The following is a 22,761-nucleotide window of genomic DNA, read 5'->3' as shown; positions in this document are numbered from 1 at the left end:
TTTTTTCTTTTGCAGCACCTTAAACAGTGCCTGGCACATGGTAGGCACTGCGTAAGTATTTCTCGATTAACTGAGTGAATGCTAGAGTTTGAAAACGAGATGAGGTTGCAAACCAAGCCAGAATCTGAGCGAATGGACTTTTTTGGGGGGGCGGGGGGCGGAGGGGAAATGCATATCTTAAATTTAAATTTATTTAAAAATTACAAAAAAGTCTCCACTCAAGTTGGTGAAAAAATTTGAAAGCAGCAACAATGATCTTGGTTAATTACCAGCAGTCTAATGCAATTTATAAAATTGAACAAAATTTGGATGTGTGTCTTATGCCTCTGTAGACACGGGACCCCTTCTTTAGGTCCCTGTCTTTAGGGTCTGGGAGTATCGTTATTGGAACACTTTCCAAAGCCTTTTTCTTTTGGACTCTATGCAGAATGATTCGATAGACGCCTGTGATGGAGCTCCGGGCATCTCTCCCTTGGTTATTTCGAATATGCTCTTCCGTAATGCCCAAGTGTTCTAAAGTGCTTTTAACCTCATTTTCTTCTTCTTTGAGGGTGCTGGTTTCTGACAAGTGTTTCGGATCCAGTTGGAAAGGCTCCAGAGGGGTGGGGTACGGCACTCCTTGCATCCACTCATTGTTCATGATGGAGTCGATGCCGTACCTCTCGGTGGGTACCTGCTGGAGGACTCCCCGGATGAGCCTGAGGCAGGGCTCTGACACGTGCGGAGGCTCACTGTACGTGCCCTCCAGGATGCTCTTCTTCAGTTTGGCCACGGTCTCTGCCCGAAATGGCATGCTGCCCGTCACCATGAAGTACAGAAGCACCCCCAAGGCCCAGATATCCACATAAACGCCAACGTAGTGCTCGTCTCGAAACAGTTCGGGCGCCGCGTAGGGAGGAGACCCACAGAAAGTGTTCAGCATTTCACCTTTTTTACTCACTGTGCTGAACCCAAAGTCACCCACCTTCACACAAGTATTATTGGTATAGAACACATTTTCTGCTTTCAGATCTCTGTGAATAATTTGGTTTTCATGCTGTGGAAAGAAGACAAAGGGGGAAAAAGTCATCATTTTCAAAGTAAAATACCAACATTAGAGATGCATCAGTTGCTCTGAAACAATGAGGGGATAATGGTGTAACAACAGAAATTCAATGGAGGTCAACGTAAGTCATGTCAGACCTCAGATCTTGAGAGCTGCCCTGTCATAACCGTTAGCCCAGGGTAAAGCCCACACCCTCCAAGCAGACCAAAGGTTCTGTTCTGTGGGGTGAGGGTTGGAGTCTGTCCCACACACGTGGACTCAGGAATTAGGGCCAGAAGTAAGACCCAGAGCTTGTGAAACATAGTAATCCTTCGTTTCTGAGACCACGTATGGGTTTTTCTGGCTGAGCAATCCCTTGAGTAGGGCCAACCCCAAGAAGGTGAGGAGCCCTCCCCCAAGTCCACACCCCTGCTCCTTTGGGTGGGCTCCTTTATCGCTACAGAATTCAATAGAAGGGAGGATACTATGTTGGGCAAGGTTCTGGCAGCAGATCCAATCCCTACCCTTGAATTCTGGATCCAGACAACCTTGAAGACCCTTGACCACTTTAATGCCAAGGGCTCTTGGAAAATGGTTTAATGTCACTTTTCCAGCTGGATCTCCTTTGGCAAGAATCCAGGCTTTGGAGCCTGACATCTTGGTTAATTCTAGATTCAACTATACCAGCTGTGTATGTGAGTGTCGCCTTCCTTCTTTGTAAAATGGGACACTGAGAACCGCCTCACGAGGCTGTTGTGAGAACTGTATGTGATCGATGCTGTATCTATAGCATTCAGCATGGTCCTGGCACATAGCAAACAAACGAGATAAAATTCGGATCTATGTCTATCATTCACCCTTCCTCTTTTTGGAGACCAGAGAGCTAGGAGAAAGGTCAGGGTGTAGAGCCTCAGAGGACTCAGTCTGCATCCTCTCGTGCTGGATCCTCTTCTGCTCTCCCACCAGATCTCTTTTCCAAGTAGAATGTGCAAGACTCTGCCCATCTGCTCTATTGCTTGGTGTGGGTCTGGCTTATTCCCTGGCCCAGGGAAAGTTCACCCCGGCACAGGGCCACTTAGATGACAACCACAGGTCTGAAACAGCCACTACCATCACACTCAGGTTCTCCCTGCTCACTTCTTTTTCCTCCCCCTCTCCCTCCCAGCTGCTCTCTTGGGCCCCTTAGGTCACTAGTAACCTGCTGATAACTTGGCCAGGAGCTCACTGATGCCAGTTCTTGTCTCACGACATCCGAACAGAGGAGCAAACTAGAAACAGCCTCTCAACTAATATAGACACCAGACCAGTGTCTCTTCCTGCCAACTGGACTGAGAGATGGGCGAAGAGGGCAGCAAACCTTTGCACTAACAGAGCGGTGCAAGTGGTCATCAGGTCTGCAAGTCGGATTCCCCCTGTGTGCCCAGCAGGACAACCAACAGCAGGGAGGGCACAGGAGAACCAGTTCACGGAGGAACTGGGGAGTATGCTTATGGAGTCCAGATTTATCTAAAGACATAATCAGAGAACTAAAATAAGAATGACACAAGCAAGTGTTAATGTGTTGAGCACAGAGGCAGCAAGAGCCAGTGGGTTCACCAAAGGCGTGAAGATCAGCGCAGGCTGACCCAAGATTGAAGAAAGTTTCACAGAGGGAGACAGAACTGAGCTGGGTCACGAAGTGTGGATGGGATTGAGGATGTGAGATGTGAAAAGAGGGGAGAGGGCATCCTAGACACAGAATTAGGGAGGCAAGGCCAAGAAGCAGTGAGAAGCCAGCTCTCCGAGTAGTGGAAGACGGGGTTGGAGGAATGCGTGTGGCCAAGGAGGGGGTGATGGTCATCCAGCTGCTCAGAGTGACTCCTGCCAACTTCCACAGAGACCAGGAGGCTGCCGTGGAACTGGAGATCCCTGGGTATTGCTTCGGAGGCAGGGAGCACAATCCCAGCCAGACATCTGACTCTCAAGAAGGGACTGCTGTCTGGCCTTGTAGGACTAAAGCCTTCGGGGATGGTTAGATGATGGTAAACTAAAGCCCCATGCTCTCACTGTGGGTAGAATGGGAGCAAGACTCTCCCTCCTCGCCCCGCTCACCATGTGCTTCACGGCAGACACAATCTGGGAGAAGACGAGCTTGCTTTCTGGTTCTGAGAACTTCCCTTCAGTGCTGATTTTCCCAAAGAGCTCCCCACCCCCTGCATACTCCATCACCAAGTGGAGCTTGGATAGAGTCTCCACGACTTCATAAAGGCGGATGATGTTGGGATGGTGCAGTTTTTCCATGCTGGAGATTTCGCGGGATAGGAGCCTTTGGGTTTTCTGGTCTAACTTGGTCTTGTCCAGGATCTTAATGGCCACCTTTTCTGGAAAAAAAAAAAAAAAAAAAGTCAAAGGATGTGCCTGAGTTCATAGCTATTTAGACCTGGAAGGAACCTAGTCCCTCTATTTCACTAGACACAGAGGATAAGTGTCTATTTCCAGCTCAGAAATCTCCTGAGCAGTAATGACAAACAGCAATTTTTGAGTTCAACATCCATGTTGGTCCCTTAGATCAGTGTGACTCTACCATGTACAGGTTTTAATGCCAACTCCTGCCTCCCGAGGAGGTTTCAGTTTGGTGAACTTTATCCAGTTTTCTGGATAAAGTTAAAGCACCTTTATTTAGCTGACAGAGCCCCTCTTGATCAGGCCCAAGCTACCTCTTCAGCCTCATGGCCCACCGCTCCGAACCACCTCCCCATGCACCCTGTAGTCTAACGTTACAGAACGTTTTGCTGTTCACTGAAAAGGTACAGGACATTCATGCCTGGGATCTTTCCTCTACCTGGATCTACCTGGATTATTTCCTCTCTCTGGCTCATCACTCCTTCCTGTTCTTTACTCAGTTAATGCCGGATGAGTCTTCAAGGCCAGCCTCAGAACCAACCTCTTCCAGGAAGCCTTCTATGACACCTGTCCCAGGAAGATGATGGCATCCAGTTTCTGTGTATTCTCTGTACTATAATCTCAGCACATTTACCTATAAATATTGACTCCTCATCTGTTTCTTCCTCCTACCCCCTTCCTTGTGTGGGCTGTTTGATCTGATTGGACTTTGTCAGTGCCTGGCACACCATGTACCAGTACAGGAAACACCAGTGCTCGGTGTGTCTGGATTGTTGGAAAGCCATGAAGAGTCGGGCACTGCAACGTGCTGCTGGTGGGAGGTCTAGTTGGTAAGATGGTTCTGGACTGTAGTTTGGTAGTACGTATTGAGTCTTTAAAATGGTCACACCCTTTGACCCACCCTTTTTACTTTCGGCAATTAATCTTAAAGAAATAATCTGACACATGTACAAGATTGCTTGTGTAAGAAGACTTCTGTAACACTGGGAACAGCTTAAGTGTCCAGCAAGAAAGATGGTTAAAGTGTGGTTCATCTATCTCTCTAATGGTACAACATGCAGCTATCAAAATAATCACGTTGATCTTTATGTATGAACATGCAAAGTTGCTCAGTATAGAACAAGTGAGGAAAAACACAAATATGCATTCACATAGGAAAAAATCTGGCAAGATATACACCAAAATGTTTACAATTGTTATTTTATTAATAGGGGGATCATGGATGGTTTTCTTTTTTTTTTTAAACTTTTATTGGAGTAGTATAGTTGATTTACAATGTTGTGTTAGTTTCAGGTGTACAGCAAAGTGAATCAGTTATACGTATATATATCCACTCTTTTTTTTTTAAGATTCTTTTCCCATGTAGACCATTACAGAGTATTGAGTAGAGTTCCCTGTGTTATACAGCAGGTTATTATTATTATTATTATTATTATTATTTAATTGCGGCACGCGGGCCCCTCACTGCCACGGCCTCCCCCGCTGCGGAGCACAGGCTTCGGACGCGCAGGCCCAGCGGCCATGGCTCACGGGCCCAGCCGCTCCGCGGCATGTGGGATCTTCCCGGACCGGAGCACAACCCGTGTCCCCTGCATCGGCAGGCGGACTCCCAACCACTGCGCCACCAGGGAAGCCCCATACAGCAGGTTATTATTAATCTATTTTATAGTAATGTATATATGTCAGTCCCAATATCCCAGTTTATCCCCCGCTAATGGATGGTTTTCCTTTTTCTTTTTTTTACTTATGTGTGTTTTCTAATTTTCCTACAATTAATTATACAATTAACATAGATTGTGTAATAAAAATGGTTAATGTTTGAAAATGAATGAATCTCTACTCCAAAGTAACATTTCATTTTTTGGTTCAAACTGGACCAGACTTTCTATTAGGTAAGAAAGAATTTTCCAGGCAAATAAACGGGGAGAACGGGATGGCAGGGCGCCTGTTTGACCTACTTGCAAAACAACTGGTTTGAGGAACTTTGGCACAGTGGTTATGGGCATGAAGATAGAAGCTGCTAGTTTAAACTAGGAGTGTTATCGGTTTGTTAAAGTAGGTCCATTAGGACTCCTGGAAGACGAAGAGGCAGGGTTCGCTGGTGCCTGAGGTGGCCGCGCTTGCTCGGGTGGGGAACGAGGAGGGAAGCTACACGCAGCAGGACCCTCAGGGCTCCCGCGACCTCCGCGGGCAATCCTCCCGGCAGACGGATGGACCGCCACGGCAGGTCCCCGGGGCGTTCTCGCCCCGCTGCTCGCGTCCTTTCTGCTGCTGAGGCTTTAGGATTAAGATTCCCCGCCGCTGTTTACCTGAAACAGAAACTCTGGTTTTGTGTAGCCTGGTAGGCGAGCTGTTATTCCAAGGGCTAGAATAATGAAGTCCGTCCTTCAGCCTGGCAGCCTGCCTGCGGAAGGGGCCGCTGCTGCGGCCGGTCCTCCCCAGCGCGGGCCAGGCTTCTGCGTAGGTGCGGGTCCCTCTCTGCCGCCCCCTCGGCCGCCGCAGCTGCACGCGCGCTGCTCACCCTGCGACCGCCCAAGAATCCGGTTGGGGTGTGCGTCCAGGCCGCTGTCTCAAACCTCCCTTTAGGACAATCCTAGTTCTAGATTTTCAGTTTTATATTTGAGCGGTTCTTAGGAAAGGCTGCCCTCCCACGGCCGGGACCAGAGTGAGGCAGGAGAAGGTTTGCGAGAGGAAATGCGTTCTGAAATTCTACACCCTTAGGCGTCCGATGGCTCACTCTAGTCCCAGCCTGTTTCCTCCGCTTCGTGTTAAATCAGATTATAGGGGCTTCCCTGGTGGCGCAGTGGTTGAGAGTCCGCCTGCCGATGAAGGGGACACGGGTTCGTGCCCCGGTCCGGGAAGATCCCACATGCCGCAGAGCGGCTGGGCCCGTGAGCCATGGCCGCTGAGCCTGCGCGTCCGGAGCCTGTGCTCCGCAACGGGAGAGGCCACAGCAGTGAGAGGCCCGCGTACCGCAAAAAACAAAGAAAAAAAAATCAGATTATAGTCATGCCGCATAACGTAAATGTATAATCATAGGAAACATTTGAAAAAGCCCTGGTGTTCTGAATTGTCACTACGTGGTAGAAACTGCCGGCTCGTGAAGAACTAGGTCTCTAAGTCCACCCTTTCTAAGTCCACCCTTTCGACAAATGTTCAGGCAGCACCTACTCTGCACCAGACTGTGAAAAAGACAGACATGTTCCTACAGTCCAGTGAGACAGAGGGACTTTGAAAAAACCCTCATTACAAGCGTGGCACGTGTTAGGAAGGGGCGCACATAGGAGAACAGAGAGACCCCCTGAGAAATGACACTTGCCTTGTGAACAGGAGGTGAGGAGGGAGGCCCAATACTTGGCCGTGGGAAGGGGACAGTGTGCCAGGTCTGGGCAAGATGTCACGTGTGTGTCTGAGGATCTAAGAGGAGCCCACTCCGCTGGGCATGGAGAATTGGCAGGCTGGGGGGAAGGGGTCCCAAACCGGCCTGCAGCGCAGGCAGGCATCACATTACCCAGAGACCTGGAAATTATTTCAAGAAATGTAGTCTTGGGGGTGGGAAGACAAAGAAATACACTCTCAGAGAAAAAAAAAAAAAACTTTGCCGGACATATCAGTAAAGAAAGGATGTTGCAGCCATGAAGCCTTCACATTACAGCCGCTCAAGGGGAGGCCTGAGGGAGCTCAGGTTAGAAATGGGATGCCAGCCATCGAGCAGTCAGCCCCGCAGCCACCCGACCCGCCCCTGCACCCTGAGGAGACTCAGAATGAGAAAGCGCAGGATACTGGCCCCAGACAGCTGAGGTGCGTATCAAAGGAGTGATTTCAGTGAGCCCAGACTTTTGCATCTTCCCATACACAGAAAAGTGCTGAATTCCTTAACTTGCAATATCTGGTTTTCCTTAATTAACAGTAATCTTTTGAAGTTCTGACTACCTGGTCTTTGTTGCAAAAGCTCCTATATACCCTGGCTCCCCCCTCACCTCTTCAGAGCCATCTGAGAGACTGTGTCCCCAGCTTAAGTCCTCAGTTTTGTCTGCTGAATAAAAGATAATTCTCAACTTTTAGGTTGTGCTTTTTTTTTTTTCAGTTGACATGGTGATGGAGATGGAGGTACAAACTTCCAGTTATAAAATAAGTCACAGGGATGTAATGTATAGTTCAGGGAATATAGTCAGTAATATTGTAATAACTCTGTATGGTGACAGATGGCTTACCATGGCGATCATTTTGTAATGTATAAAAAGATTGGATCACTATGTTGTACTCCTGAAAGTAATATAGTTTTGTAAGTTAATCATACTTCAATTTTTTTTTAAAGTAGCCTTTATGACACAGACCTACTAGAGAATGGACTTGAGGATATGGGGAGAGGGAAGGGTAAGCTGTCACAAAGCGAGAGAGTGGCATGGACATATATACACTACCAAACGTAAAATAGATAGCTAGTGGGAAGCAGCCACATAGCACAGGGAGATCAGCTCGGTGCTTTGTGTCCACCTAGAGGAGTGGGATAGGGAGGGTGGGAGGGAGGGAGACGCAAGAGGGAAGAGATATGGGAACATATGTATATGTATAACTGATTCACTTTGTTATAAAGCAGAAACTAACACACCATTGCAAAGCAATTATACTCCAATAAAGATGTAAAAAAAATAAATAAATAGCCTTTATTTTTAGGGCAGTAGGAAGACACTACAAGGTTTTAAGGGATTGTCATAACCAGATATCCACTTCAGAATGGGTACTCTGGCTGCAGTGTGGGAAAGGGGTAGGAGCAGAACACACCTGAGGGCAGGGTGGTGGTTTTGGAGGTGACGATAGCAACGGCAGGGAGAGGACTCTCTCGGGAGTGACGGAGAGGAGAGAGAGAGAAGTAGAGAAATTCAAGAGGTAAACCTCCCCTTTCTCCAAATTTGATGAAGAGACTGACACATTTCCTTAAACCAGGACTTGCAAACTCAAATGTCTCTAGAGGCCAGGGTGGAAGTAGGGTGGAAAGCTTATTGTAAGGCAATAGGGAGTAGTGGGGACTGTGGAGTCCTGAGAAGTACATGCCCCAGAGCAAAGGGGCAGCTGCTACTCAACTCCAGACAATTGTTACTTTTGGGGATGTAGACTCAGTGTTATCAAATCTAATTTTTTTCAAGAGACATCTGAATTGTAATGCCATCATTCTAATCATTAAGTGTCAGCAATTAATTCAAAATTTCAAACCTAGAGTGGACCAAGCAAAATCTGTCTTTGGGACCAAAGGGACAGGGGGAGGGAGCAGATATTAGAACCTAGAGAGTGTTGTGTAGAGAAAGCTACCTTGAGGGGAGCTGATATGCCCTTCCAGAAGTACAGCTGGCCTGAATCAACCTCACAGTCAGGCTGGGGGAACAGATCTCAGGCTCTCCCTCTCCTTCCTTTGATCCAGTTCAAGGGCTCCCTACAAGCCAGAGCCAACTGGAACCCATAGGACTAAAGAGACGCGATGAAGTCTGGGACAGAGAGCAAAATGAAGGGTGGAAAATGGATCTGGGGAAGCAGATGGAAGAAGTCCAGCACAGTGGGCTAGGAGGGTAAGAGAGTGGGATGCAGTGGAGCAAAAAACAAGGGGATGTACCCCGAGTCAGAGGGTCAGGGAAGATTTTTAACACTTTCCCTGGAGTCTGAGTGTTAACTAGAGGAAAGTAGGGGAGAAGCAATAAGGAGAGTTTGTAATAGTAGGGTTGTATAGGAGAGAAGATCTTGAGGCAGGAAAGACCCTAATACCTTAGGGTAATGGTCTATATGCTTTTTTTGATTAGCTTCCTTTACTAATAAATATTTTTGAGCATTGCTCTCTATGTATATTTATTTATAAATTATATGCATGCACTACTAATATACACATTTTAAATGTATGTAATCATGGAAATTAAAAACATGTAATCACAAATAAATATAGAAAAGAAGTTCTAATATTTTCTTCCCTCATCCCAGTGGGCACCCCCATGGGTATGTGCACCCTACTTTGGAGACCATTGCCTTTGAGGAATTGAAAGAAGAGAGTGGAGCTGGCACATGGGGAATGAAGGAAAAGATAAACCAAGAAGAGGCTGGAGAGTCAGCCAGGGCCAAAATCCATGAGTCATATTCTGGACCTCAGATTAAGGGCATTGAGAAACCACTGGAGAGTTTCTTTTTTTTTTTTCTTTATCTTATTTTATATTGAGGTATGGTTGATTAACAATGTTGTGTTAGTTTCAGGTGAACAGCAAAGTGATTCAGTTACACATATACATGTATCCATTCTTTTTCAAATTCTTTTCCCATTTAGGTTGTTACATAATATTGAGTGCAGTTCCCTGTGCTATACAGTAGGTCCTTGTTGCTTATCCATTTTAAATATAGCAGTGTGTATATATCAATCCTAAACTCCCTAACTATCCCTTGCCTGCACCCTTCCCCTCTCATAACCAAGAGAAATCACTAGAAAGTTTCAAGCAGAGAGCGAGCTACATGACCAGGCTTGCATTTTCTAAAAGACCACTTCTGGCTGCAGTGCAGAGGATGAGATAAATATGGATGAGGGAGACAGATTACAGCAATTTAATCCAACTAGGAAAGGGTGAGATATTTAGAAGGGAGCATCAATAGCACTTGGGGTTCAGCCAAGGGTTAGGGTTGAAGAAGAGGTAAAGGTTTCTGGGTTGAGGAAAGGGGAGGATTGGTGGCGTGCACTGGAGGGGCATCTTTTTTCTTTTTCTTTAAAATTTATTTATTTATTCATTTATGGTTGTGTTTGGTCTTCATTGCTGTGCACAGGCTTTCTCTAGTTGCGGCGAGCAGGGGGCTACTCTTTGTTGCAATGTGTGGGCTTCTCACTGCGGTGGCTTCTCTTGTTGCAGAGCATGGGCTCTAGGTGTGAGGGCTTCAGTACTTGTGGCACGCAGGCTCAATAGTTGTGGCTCGCGGGCTCTAGAGTGCAGGCTCAGTAGTTGTGGCTCACGGGCTTAGATGCTCCATGGCATGTGGGATCTTCCAGGACCAGGGCTCGAACCCGTGTCCCATGCATTGGCAGGCGGATTCTTAACCACTGCACCACCAGGAAAGTCCTGGAGGACCATCTTTATTGTTGTTGTCATGGCTCTGTGTACTCCCTCAACATCTCTGGTCTCTCTCATCGTGTTTTCTCAGCTGAACCACACCCTGGTTAAATCCTACTCTCTGCCTACACCCATGCAGTGACCATGACGGCTTGTCTCACTTTGAATCATGATCTATAACCTCAGGTGCGTCTTAATTGCTCCTGGCAGACACACTATATTTCCCTGGTCCAACAGCACCCCTACACTTTTAGATGATGCTTTCATGGCTTCTCTTCTCCCATCAAATCTCTAATACCTTCTCTCTCTCCTCACTCATAGCTGATGACTTTGATTTCTATTTTATCGAGTAAAGAAAGACATAGAAGAGAATTTCTTCAAGTTCCTTCTGCCACTTCTTCCAGCCTACCTGAATCTGTGCCCATAAACTCTGTCTTCCTGTTTCTCTGGGTAAATGGTCCCTGCTCCTATCTAAGGCCTAGCTAAGAACCCTTTACATGTTGAACAGATTCCATCTACTCTCCTCTACTCAAGAACAGGCATCCAAAATTTCTTCCTTCTCTCCTGTGTCATAAGTTTTAACCTTTCTACTGAATCTTTTCCATCTGCATACATTCGTGCTATTTACCCATCTAAAAAGAAAAAAGTCTTCCCCACAAAAATGCATACATGTTACCAAAATACTTCTACTAGAATGTTCATAGTAACATTATTCATAATAGCCCCAAATTGGAAACTATCCTCATGTTCATCAGCAGTAGAATGGATAAATAAATTGTAGTAAATTTGTACAATGGGCTGCTATATAGCAATAAGAATGAAGCATCTAAACTACATAAAATAATACGGATGGTTCCCCCCACCTTTTTTTTTTTTTTTTGGCTGTGCTTTGCGGCTTGCACCAGGGATCGAACTCGGGGCTACGGCAGTGAGAGAGCCAAGTCCTAACCACTGGACCACCAGGGAAGTCTCCAGCTTTCACAAGTTTAATACTGAGCAAATGAAATAAGACAAAAGAAGACATATATGATGCCATTTATATAAAGTTTTACTGGCAAACCCAATCTGTCATGTTAGAAGTCAGGGTAGTGGTTATACTTGGGGATGCAGTAAATAGAAGGGGGGGATAGGGGAGCCTCTAAAGTACTGGGAATGTTCTCTTTTTTGAACTTGGTGGTGGTTATATGGGTCTTTTTAGTTTGGAAAATTCATTTAACTGCATATTTGTGATTTTCATACCTCTTTTTGTATTTATGTATGTTAAACATTAAAAAAAGTTTTTGAGAAGCCACAAAAAACCTCTCTCGACCCCACTTCCCCCTCTAGCATCAGACTCTTCTTCTCATTCTCTTTGTAGGAAAACTCTCTTAAAGAGCTGGTTCTACGTCACTGTCTCCAGTCCTCCCCTCATTATGTCTTGAACCTAAGAGCTATTGCTACCAGAAAAGCTCCTCTCAGGTTCACCAATGACCTCCAAGTTGCTAAAACCAATGGCCAGTTTTCAGACTTCCTCCTTCCTCCTAGAAACACCTTTGTCACTGGGTTTCTAGGAAAACACACGTTCCTGGTTTTTCTCCTACCTCTTGCCACTTCTTCTAAGGCTCCTTTGCTGTGTTCTTTTCATCTGCCCAGCCTCTAAATGTTCGACACCTGAAGGCTTAGTCCTTGGACGTCCCTACAATTTCCTCAACAATTCCAGATGCATAAATACATCTGCCTACGAGACCTCTCCACTTGGTTGTCTCAGTTTGGCTTCTTACAGAAGCAGAGCATGAGGCAGTGATTCAGGTGCAAGTAGTTGATGAAGGAGGTGGTACCCAGGAAACACTGGTAGAAGAATGAGGAAAGGCAGCCAATTAAGGATGTGTTACTAAGCAAGTTACCTAAATCCTGCATGGCTGTTAGCATAACTGACATCATCTCGGGCTCATACAATTCCTCCTGTCCTTCCACTGACCCCACTCAGGACTGCACTATGCGGCAAATCACTTCTCTGTCAAGGGCTTTGTAGTTAACGGATATTGTTTAATGATCGGTAGGTCCAGGTGGCCTCTGTGCTCTGTTAGTCCCCAAATAATGATGAAGTCCTTCGCTGACATTTTCCTGGTACCCACGAGACTAGTTACCCATTCAATCATCTTGACTTAGGAATGTACTTCCTGTTTTCAAGGGTACTCCCATACCCTAGGTTAGCTATAAAATTGCCCCAGTGGCCCTTCGGGCGGTGCAGAGGATAGCTGCAAATGCTTGCAGACCTTTGTCGGCCCAGTCCTGATCCCATCTTGTCAGGTACCCTACCATAAACTGATCCATTGAGTATATGGAGCTGCCTGCCTCATTTTTCAGTCTCAAGATGACTTCTCAGCTCGATGGGCATCTTTTGTTCCCTCCGTCTTCCAACGATCCTGCTGCGAGTTATCCTTTGAGATTTTTTTTTTTTTTGCGGTACGCGGGCCTCTCACTGCTGTGGCCTCTCCCGTTGCGGAGCACAGGCTCCGGATGCACGGGCTCAGCGGCCATGGCTCACGGGCCCAGCCGCTCCGCGGCATGTGGGATCTTCCCGGACCAGGGCACGAACCCGCATCCCCTGCATCGGCAGGCAGACTCTCAACCACTGTGCCACCAGGGAAGCCCCTATCGTTTGAGTTTTATCATGAGAAGAGTGAGAGAGCTAGAGTATTTGTACATCAACTACTGTCAGTAACTAGTTGTTGGCTGTTCCTGGCAGACATGAATTCCCCTCTATTTCCCACGCATGCAGGCAGAGCAGCTCCAGCAGCTAGAGAAAGCCCAGAGGCAAAGAGATGGAGAGACTGGCATTTGAAGGTCTGGCCTGCATGCACTGAAATGGTAAGGCCCAAGGAGACACGGGTGAGGCACCAACAGCCTCTGCTGTGCGTGTGTAACAGGCACGCCCAGCACAACACGTCCAATACTGATCTCCCCCACCCCAGACCTGTTCCTTCTACAGTCTTCCCAGTTTCAGTAAATGGAAGCTCTATTCTCGCAGTCATCCAGAGCAAAAACCTCGAGTATTTGACCCTTCTCTTTTACACTCCACTTTCAATCTGTCAGCAAATCCTGTTATCTCTACTTCTAAATACAGCCAGAATCCAGCCACTTCTCAGCCTTTCACTGCTCCCTTCCTGGTCCAAGCCACCATTCTCTCCTGCCTGGATTATTCCAATAGGCTCCTAGCTGATCTCTCCTTTTCTGCCTTTGACCCCTCGTAGCCTATTTTCAACAGAGCAGCCAAGGTGATCCTATTAAGCGTAAGCCAGGTCGCGCGAGTCACTTCTCTGCTCCCTCAGAGGGCTCGGGTTTCCCTCATAGGAAAAGCCAAAGTCCTGACTTTGCCATATTGCATATTAACCCTATGTGATCTGGTCCCTGCCACTCTCTGCTGTCACACGCCTCAGCCGTTCCTAGAGTTTTACAGGCACTGTCCCACCTTGGCGCTCTTCTGCTTGCTATCCCCTCTGCCTGACCACGTTCCCCCATGGACTCCAAGGCCAGTTTCCTTACTCCCTTCAGTTCAATGATCACCTCCTCAGGGAGGCTGTCCCTGGCCATTTTGTCTAAAACTGCAGCCCCCAATGCTCCCTCCCCTCCCCTCTGCTCTATCTTCCTTCCTGTCACTTATCACTATGTAGCATAATGAATATTTTACTGGCTTACTTTTGTCTGTGTCTCCCCGCTAGAACATAAGCTCCACAGGACAGATTGTGGTCTATTTTGTTCACTTCTGTATCTCCAGTCCCTAGAACAATGCCTGTTACACGGGAGGTGATCAACAAATATTTGTTGAATAAATGATTTCACTTAACACTCACAACAGCCCAGGATAAGTATTCCCATTGCAGTGTAACTCAAGTTTGCGCCTTGCTTTTTCATTTATTATCGTGTCCCATGCATCCTCCATTTTACCACAGACTCTCCACAAGTGTGATTTTTAATGGCTGTGTGACTTCCATCCAAGTGCATATGCTTTAATATCCTTGAGCATTCCTGCATCATTGGAGCATATAAATTATTTTGAGTCCTTTGCATTATAAATAGGGAACTTTTTTTGTTATAGTAATACTGAATTTATTTTTAGGATGGATTCACCAAAGCCAATAACAAACCATTCTTAAAGTAAGAAAACATAATTTTATTTATTTTTAATTTACTTTTTTATTGAAGTATAGTTGATTTATAATATTGCATTAATTTCTGCTGTATAGCAACATCTTTTTTATATTCTTTTCCATTATGGTTTATCCCAGGATATTGAATATAGTCTCCTGTGCTCTACAGTAGGACCTTGTTTATCCATTCTATACATAATAGTTTGCATTTACTAACACCAAACTTCCAGTCCATTCCTCCCCCATATCCCCTCCCCCTTGGCAACTGCAAGTCTGTTCTCTACATCTGTGAGTCTGTTGCTATTTCATAGATATGTTCATTTGTGACATATTTTAGATTCCACATCTAAGTGATATCATATGGTATTTGTCTTTCTTCTTCTGCCTTACTTCACTTAGTATGACACTCTCTAGTTGCCTCCAGAAAACATAATTTTAAACTGCTGTTTTAATGACTGTACTCAAGAGGAGGGACCCCTTTTTCACAACCACTGGGCCTTCTCGGTTAAGCTTTACTAGAGCCTGTGTGAGTCCCGCAGCCCTGTCCTTCTAGAAGATTATAGCATGAAGAACCCACCAGAGAAGACTGCCATGCATTGCTCTCTCCCATATCTCTTCCCACCACTACTGGATTTTCCGGGGAAGTTATTATACTAACTTAATTCACCAAATATTTGTTGAATATTTGTTAGTTATAATGAATGTGGGGGAAGTCTGAGGATCAATATGATACAATGTCTGACACCAAGGAGCCTATGACGAGGACGAACAAGACTTTCACTATACCCCAGATGTGTTAGGCCCCAAATCTTGATTTCTCATGCATACTTTCTCTTGGGTTCCATCATGGTCATTGGGCTCCTTTACTTGACCTCCATGTACCCCCAAGTCAGTGCTTCCAGATCTGCACTCTCAAATCCACTTCTTCTTCTGTATTCACTATTCACTGCTAAGTCACTAAGGCTGGAAACCTGGGAGTCATCTTTACCTCTTCCCCTCCCTGTCCTCTCCCACTTTCCCCCATGCAGTTGACCACAGGTTTTCCGATACTCTAAGATCGTTTTCAAATGCATCCCCTTCTCTCCATCCTCACTGTCCCTTCCTTAGTTGAGGTGGACATCATCATTCATCTGCATCATTAGACTACTATTTTATTCTGACATGCCTGACTCTTGTCATGTCCCAACTTCAATTCACTTTCCTCACTGAAGTAATTAATAGTTAATCATTTTATCAACTGCTTGCTTAAAGCTCTTCAATGGCTTCCTGATACGTAAATGACAAAATCCAAATATGCAAGAAGATTCTCCATGATCTAGTCCCTGCCTCCATCACCCACCATATCTCCCACTACTCTGTGGGTGCATCCCATGCACTAGCCTCATTGAATTACTCTTAAATCTCCAAACACTCTGCACCCTGGCTCATACCTCCAGTCACTTTACATCCTCTCTCTCTGACTGGAATTCCCTTTCCTCTGTGTCCTGCATTACTTCTTCGCAAACCTCAAGACCTAATGCAAGCCTTTCCTGATCAATTGACCCTTTCCTGATTTCAGCCACAGTCGAGCACACCCTTTGTTACCTCACCCTGTGACAGCACTTATCAATTGTTTCCTGTCTGTCTCCATTACCTACTGCAACTTCCTATCGGGCAAGAGCTGTATCTTATTCTTCTTTGTGAGGCTCAAGAGAGTTTATTATATTTTTCAAAAAAGAATGAATGAACCGATGCATAAATAAATTGAGAGAGAAGAAGAAAGCCTTCTAGAAACATGAAACTAGAGTAACAGAGAAGAAGACCAGGGATGAAGGGGTCAGAAAGGACAGCAACACAGAAAGGAACAGGCACCCATGGCCTCTTTTACTTTTGTTTGAGGCAACAGATGGGACATAAAATATTCAGAAGCCGAGTGCGTCATTTCTTTTGAGAAATTTCTAATCAGCCTAAAAGGGGACTCATGATGGCTTCAGCCTGCCCTATCAGCTTGCAAGGCCCAAGAGAATCTGAGCCATTAGCTATAAAAATAAATTCCAGCCAGCAGGGGCCTATACTGGAGCCTCCTCTTTAGGGATCCAGAGCAGCTGGTGTCTTTTTTTAAACTCCTGTCTTGGGAGCTGCCCCTGGCACAGAAACCCTCTGCTTCCCTGGGAATCTCCTCCGTTATCTTATCCAGGTTGTCCATCTTTCCTAGAAAACCTAATGACAATTCTGGGCAAGCTGGCTTTGTATGGGAACCATATTTATACAAATCGCTATTCAGACTATGCCATCTGACATGGCCTGGGAATGGGACAGGGTATTTGTAATTCCCAGCAAGGCTAAACCACTCCCTGATAAATCTCCTTCCACTGTAGAGGTAAAGATTTTAGAGGAGGGCTTCCCTGGTGGCGCAGTGGTTGAGAGTCCGCCTGTCGATGCAGGGGACATGGGTCCATGCCCCGGTCCAGGAAGATCCCACATGCCACGGAGCATCTGGGCCCGTGAGTCATGGCCGCTGAGCCTGCGCGTCTGGAGCCTGTGCTTCACAACGGGAGAGGCCACAACAGTGAGAGGCCCGCGTACCACAAAAAAAAAAAAAAAAGATTTTAGAGGAATGTCCCTCTGTCTTTCCATCCCAGTCTGCTCCCAGTAGCCTAACGTCCCGCCTCTTTTCATAAGTTGCAATCTTCCAGTCTTACCTCTGTCATCCTCCCAGAGTTCTCACTTCCTAGTACCTACACCGCCCGTCTCTTCCTTCATCCCCACATCGCTTCACGTCTGGGTCTCCCCTCCTTGACCCTCTCAGTTCCTTTTGTCCTCACCTTTCTACTCTTTCCTGGGCTCCCTTCTGATAGAACCCAGAAGAGAGGTGAGCGCGGTACCAGGATGAGGCCGTCCTGGGATGAGCCTGCAAGTTGGGAGGCGAAGTCTGGGATTCCTTTTCCTGTTGCATCAGTACAATGTGCACAATGACCTGCTGTTAACATTTTCTGGCTCGTTTAAACGTGCTTGTTGAACTGATTTTTCCTCTGCCTGTGCTTTTGGCCTTCCTCCCCTTTTGTGCACCCATCCCATCCCATAAGCAGAGGCTGACATTGAGCCTTTGATAATAGGGCTACTCTGTGGCGGTTTAGGAGAGAGGAGAGCACGACAGTGAGGCCACTGAGGCCCCCATCCACACAGCAGGAAAACACCGCACTCTCTGAAACTCAAGGGACTAGAATTAAGTCAGTGTTGTAATACGACAGGCGAGAAGCCTCTGGCATTCAAGAAGAAAGTCGCTATGGAAACGCTAGTCGTGGTCCTTCCTCCTTCTTCTGTCCTCCTCACAGAACAGCCTGTCTGAGGAATTAGACGCTCTCCTGCTCCTGGCTTGTGGTGGTTTCCCTGCTTAGCTGGTTATCGTCGCGGTGATGATATGTCCGTCCATTTACTGTGTTCTCCACTCTCCCGTCTCAGAGACGCTTCTTTGGACCTTGGGCCCTGCTGACAGTGCAGTGGGTCGTGTGACCCGAAAGGCTGCAGCTGACTTGACATAGGCAGGCCCTTGACTCAGCGGTGGCCCATCGCCGGCTGGTCGGTGAGCGATTATATTCTCTTTTCAAAATCTGAGCTGAAATACAATGAAACTAGTGGGATGGAGATGGGATAAAGCTGAGAGGTTATGTAGATATGGGACTGGAAACAATCATTCTTGGCCATATGCCTTTGGATAATTAAGCCGAGAAGGCCACTCCTCAGAAAGAAGTACGAAGTAGAGATGAGAAGCCGCGCAAACCCAGAGAAAGGGGAGATGGAGAGGGTAATGTCCATCCTTGGAACGTGGCTCTACCTCCCTGCTGAGGGGCCACAAAACTCCCCTGCACACCAGTCACCCTGTCAGCGTGAGCTCATCTGACTCGGCTTCTGTCCCATGAAACGAATGACGTGTGACTCACACAGGCCTAAAGGACCTGGACTTTTTGGAAAGCAGACTAATACTGGCACTTAATGAATACTTGCCACATGCTCTGTCTAGGTACATGGTAAATAATCAGTATATTATATCTTTCTAAAATTCGCTCCTCCTAGCAATCCTAGGCAGCTGATATATTTTCTTCACGTATACGTAAGGAAATTATGGCCTAGAATGGTAAAATAACTTGTTCGGGGGTCACACAGCTAGAGGAAAAAAGAATTGGAATTCCACGCAGGTCTGGCTGACTCCAAAGCTGGTATCTTTCCACAATATTGCACTACCTTCTGCCACCTTCAAGACAAGGTGCCGCTCTGTCTTACACACTGTCTGAACAGGGAGGGCGGGCAGAAGGTAGGTGCTGCTTCTGAGTCTTGGTTATACACTCTATGACTTGCGCATTGTCCCCTGCTTCCCTGCTGCAGGCATTGGAGGGCAGGATCACTCCTCGGCAGTCCGGCCGCCAAGAAGGAGAATGGCTGGTGAGCAGGGTGGGGTCTGGCGGGGGTCTGGGGCTGAAGAAGGCAGTGGTAGCCCACTTGGTCGGCTTGTCCAGGGCAGCATGTGAAAGAGCTGCCCCCTCCACCCAGCACCAAAATCCTGAGGTAGCTTGCAGCGAAAAGGAAGCTGGGTTCTAACCCTGTCTCTGCCGTGACCTCGGGACAGCCACTTCTGAGCCTCCGTCTCCCCATCTGTAAAATTCAGGAGGGCTAGATGAGGTCAGTGTTTCCCGAAGTGGAACCTTGAACACTCATGGGGCATGCAGTGATTTTAGTGCATGAAAACAGCCTTAAATAGCACCAAATCACAGCATAAAAATGTTATTTCCGTATCGGTTCTCCCTTCACTCTCCTAAGTAAGGTAAAGAGAAACTCACAGATGGGTTTTTGGCATGTTTTAAATTACTTTCAGGCACTTCGTAAGTTTCCTTTAATTTTTTTTTTTTTTTTTGGCCATGCTGTGCGGCTTGCGGGATCTTAATTCCCCAACCAGGGATCAAACCCATGCCCCCTGCCGTGGAAGTGTGGAGCCCTAACCACTGGACTGCCAGAGAAGTCCCCCTTTAAAATTTTTTGCAAGTGGCTAAGAGAAAAGATTTTAAAAGTTCTCACCACACACATACGAAATTGTAACTATATGAGGTGGTGAGTGTGTTAAATGACCTTATTGTGGTAATCATTTCATAATATATACATATATAAAATCAGAACATTGTACGCCTTAAACTTACACAATATTATGTGTCATTTACATCTCAATAAAGTTGGAAAAATAAATAAACAGAACTTTGAAATTTGTGTGCATTGTATTTATTTTTACCACTACCTTCTATTCATGGGTTTTTATGACTTTAATATCAAATTTCCTTCTGAAATAAGTTTAAGTAAAAAATAGACTTGCACAATGATAGCTACCATTTATTGAGTGGCTACTCTGTGCCATGTACTTCATATATATTATTCCTAATTTCCCCAACAATTCTAAGATAAGAATCATTATCTCTATTTCATAGCTGAGGCAACTGAGGACCAAAAAGGCTAAGTAATATGCATGAAGTCAGATACCTAGTAAGTGACTGAACGAGGATTTGAACAGATTTGTCTGATTCTGAAGCACATGTTCTTTCCACTATCCTATCCTCTCCACTAGAATCTAATATCTGAACCTACACTAGGGAAGCAGTTCCAACACGCTTTGCTCAGACTTTAGCCCCTGTGACCTCTCTGCCACAACGGACACTCTCCTTTCTGAATTCCTCTCCTGGTTTGCCTTTATGCAACTTCTCCTCTCCACTTCCTGATCATGTCTTCCTCTCAATTTCTGGCCCCTCATCTCCTTATGTGTTTTATGTTGTCTTTCACTCTTGCTCTAGACTATTGAAAAGCAACATCTTTCCCAATTAGATGTGAATCGCAGCCCTAGAGCTGCTTTTATGAGTAATGTAATCAATGCTACTGGCTGCATTTTGTCAGCGCTGAGGGCTGAGGAGTGCTGTAATGTCCCCAGGTAGGTAAGGTGAGTAGGCATGAACCCAGACACTCGGGCTCAGAGCAAGATAGAAGGGGACTTGGAGCTCCAGTGACTTGGGTGTGTGTGCACGCATGTGCGTGCGTGTGTGTGTGTGTGTGTAGGTAGAGGAAGTTGTGGTACTTTCTCCATAGGGGTCAAACAGGGATGAGCGGGGAATAGGATTGGGGGTTGGAGAAGAAAAGAAAACAAAACTCTTGACACAAGAAAGAACAGCCCTGGAGACGTGGTGGCTGCCTGAGTGCAAGGAGAATAAATGTCAGTATGGGACTCTCAGGGAGAGGGCAGAGCCCATGGGCTTTAGGAAGTCTGTAGACTGTACTGAGTTGCAGGCATTCTTTCTCTGTCCTGTGACTCTGTTATGACTATCTCCAGGCTTAGTTAGCTATATTAGAGGTAACTTGGAGAAGTGCCCACAGGGGTTGGGCAGCAAAGGGCTGCTGGTCTCTCCATACAGCTCCTCTCTGAGGCCAGAGTGGTGGGCACTGCTGGTCTAGAATCCAGAGTGACCAGCAACCAAGCAAGCGTGGCTATTTGGTAGCAAGCAAGGAGGTAACAACAATGAGAACTAGTACAGAGCAGACTGAAGCAGAGACGTTCTTGAGATCAAGTCCCTTTTCCCCAAACCTAACAGAAGCAGCAGCCTCTGGTAAGGAGGAGAGGCTGGACCCTGCTATCCACTGACCATCCGGGAGGTTCCCTGTGCCACTGGTATTGACAAACAAACACAAACAGAAGTTACAAATAAGGACCCGGAATCCGAGTGGCCTTGGAACCAAGCCACACTACCCTCCGCCTCTGCAAGGTGTAACTGGAGGGGACAGATTGCCCTCAATGTTTGAGTGACTTCACCTGCATGCTATAGTGGGAGAGTTTTTGGAGTCAAAATCATCTAAGATTAAACTGCTAAAGCCACATTTGACGTCTTTGGATCTTAGTTTCCTTATCTATAAAGTGAAATAAAAATACTGAGCTCACACCATCGCTGTGAAAATGAACTGCGGCAACAGTGGCCGGTGGCCGGCACAGGACTTGCACTTAGCAGGGGCTCAGTGATGACGCCTCACCTGCCTCCTTGGCCCTGGACTCCTAACCCGACCCCCAACCAGGTCCCAACACTCTGGGCATCACCCGTGGAGGTCGGATCCTACCTTTGGTTAGGGAGTGAATCCCGAGCTTGACCTGGGAAAAATTCCCACTTCCGATTTCCCCTCGGATGCGGTAAAAGCCGATCCGTTTCCCCAGAGTGATCTCCCTCACCACCTTCTGGTCTTGGGACATGTCCTGGGTCAGCTTCTCGAAGGGCGTCAGCTGGCGAGGCTGCCCCTCTCCGTCCTCCTTGGCGCACTCCGTCTGGCCGCCGCTCTCCACGCTCTCTCGCCGGTCCCACCTGGCATAGCGGGGGTTCTCCAGGCCGCCTCCATTCACATACACGGCAGTCATCGTCCTCCGCAGGCCCACGTTTCCATCTCAGCAGAGGCACCGATGGGGGGCAGGCTGGGGAGGGGCCGAAGGGGCCGGGCGGGTGGGAGATGGGAGTTGACTGCCAGAGCCCTGTGTCCTTGAGAGCCAGGCAAAGACTCTTGAATGCGCAAACCCCCTTCTCAGCTTCAGCCGGGGGAGGGCAGAGGCCAGTGCCAGAACCACCTACCAGCCAAGCCTGAAGCCGCCCTCACTCGAGACCTTCCTCCACGTTGAACTTCCCAGCTCTAACTGAACCATCAGGCACACGTCCAGGTACCAGAGCCGCTTCCCTGATCAGGCTCCAAGAACTTTCTGGCTGGCTGTGCTGGTGCTCTGTGGTAGGTGGCTGTGTCCCAAAACAAAGGCTCCAGTTTGCTATTTCCTTTGATGGCCAGAGGATCTTTTGCTCTGGTGTGTAAAAGCCCCGCAGAGGCCCTCAGGTCTCTGCTGCTGGCACGTATCTCTGACCTTCTTCATTTTGCACTTTTGCTGTCAAGTTGCAGGGCCCTGGAGACCTGATAATCTGGACCCCAGGAAAGAAGAAACTTGCAAATCAGCCTTCTGGTCACACGGGCAGCCAGAGGAGGATTAAATCCCTGCAATGCCACTTTAGCCGGCCTTTATTTAGATGAGCCTTCCTCTAAGCCGCGAGCTGTCTCAAAAATTTGGTGGGTGCTACTTCATCCTAAGAACAGAGAATAAGGAAATGTATTAGCCCATGCT

The 22,761-nt window shown here is 46.9% G+C and overlaps 1 protein-coding gene across 1 annotated transcript; it reads right to left on the bottom strand.

Moving 5' to 3' along the window:
* Nucleotides 1–286: 286 nt before the first annotated feature.
* On the bottom strand, nt 287–22,638 carry NIM1K (NIM1 serine/threonine protein kinase). The gene is made up of 3 exons (XM_060091669.1): nt 21,726–22,638; nt 3,116–3,384; nt 287–1,036 (listed from the first exon to the last, which is right to left on the bottom strand). Exons 1-3 carry the CDS (start codon nt 22,015–22,017, stop codon nt 287–289), a joined length of 1,311 nt encoding a protein of 436 aa, XP_059947652.1. The 5' UTR covers nt 22,018–22,638.
* Nucleotides 22,639–22,761: the final 123 nt, after the last annotated feature.

Source organism: Mesoplodon densirostris, chromosome 3 (assembly GCF_025265405.1).
Source record: "Mesoplodon densirostris isolate mMesDen1 chromosome 3, mMesDen1 primary haplotype, whole genome shotgun sequence".
Classification (NCBI taxonomy): Eukaryota; Metazoa; Chordata; class Mammalia; order Artiodactyla; family Ziphiidae; genus Mesoplodon; species Mesoplodon densirostris.
This window is presented reverse-complemented; position numbering and strand designations above follow the sequence as displayed.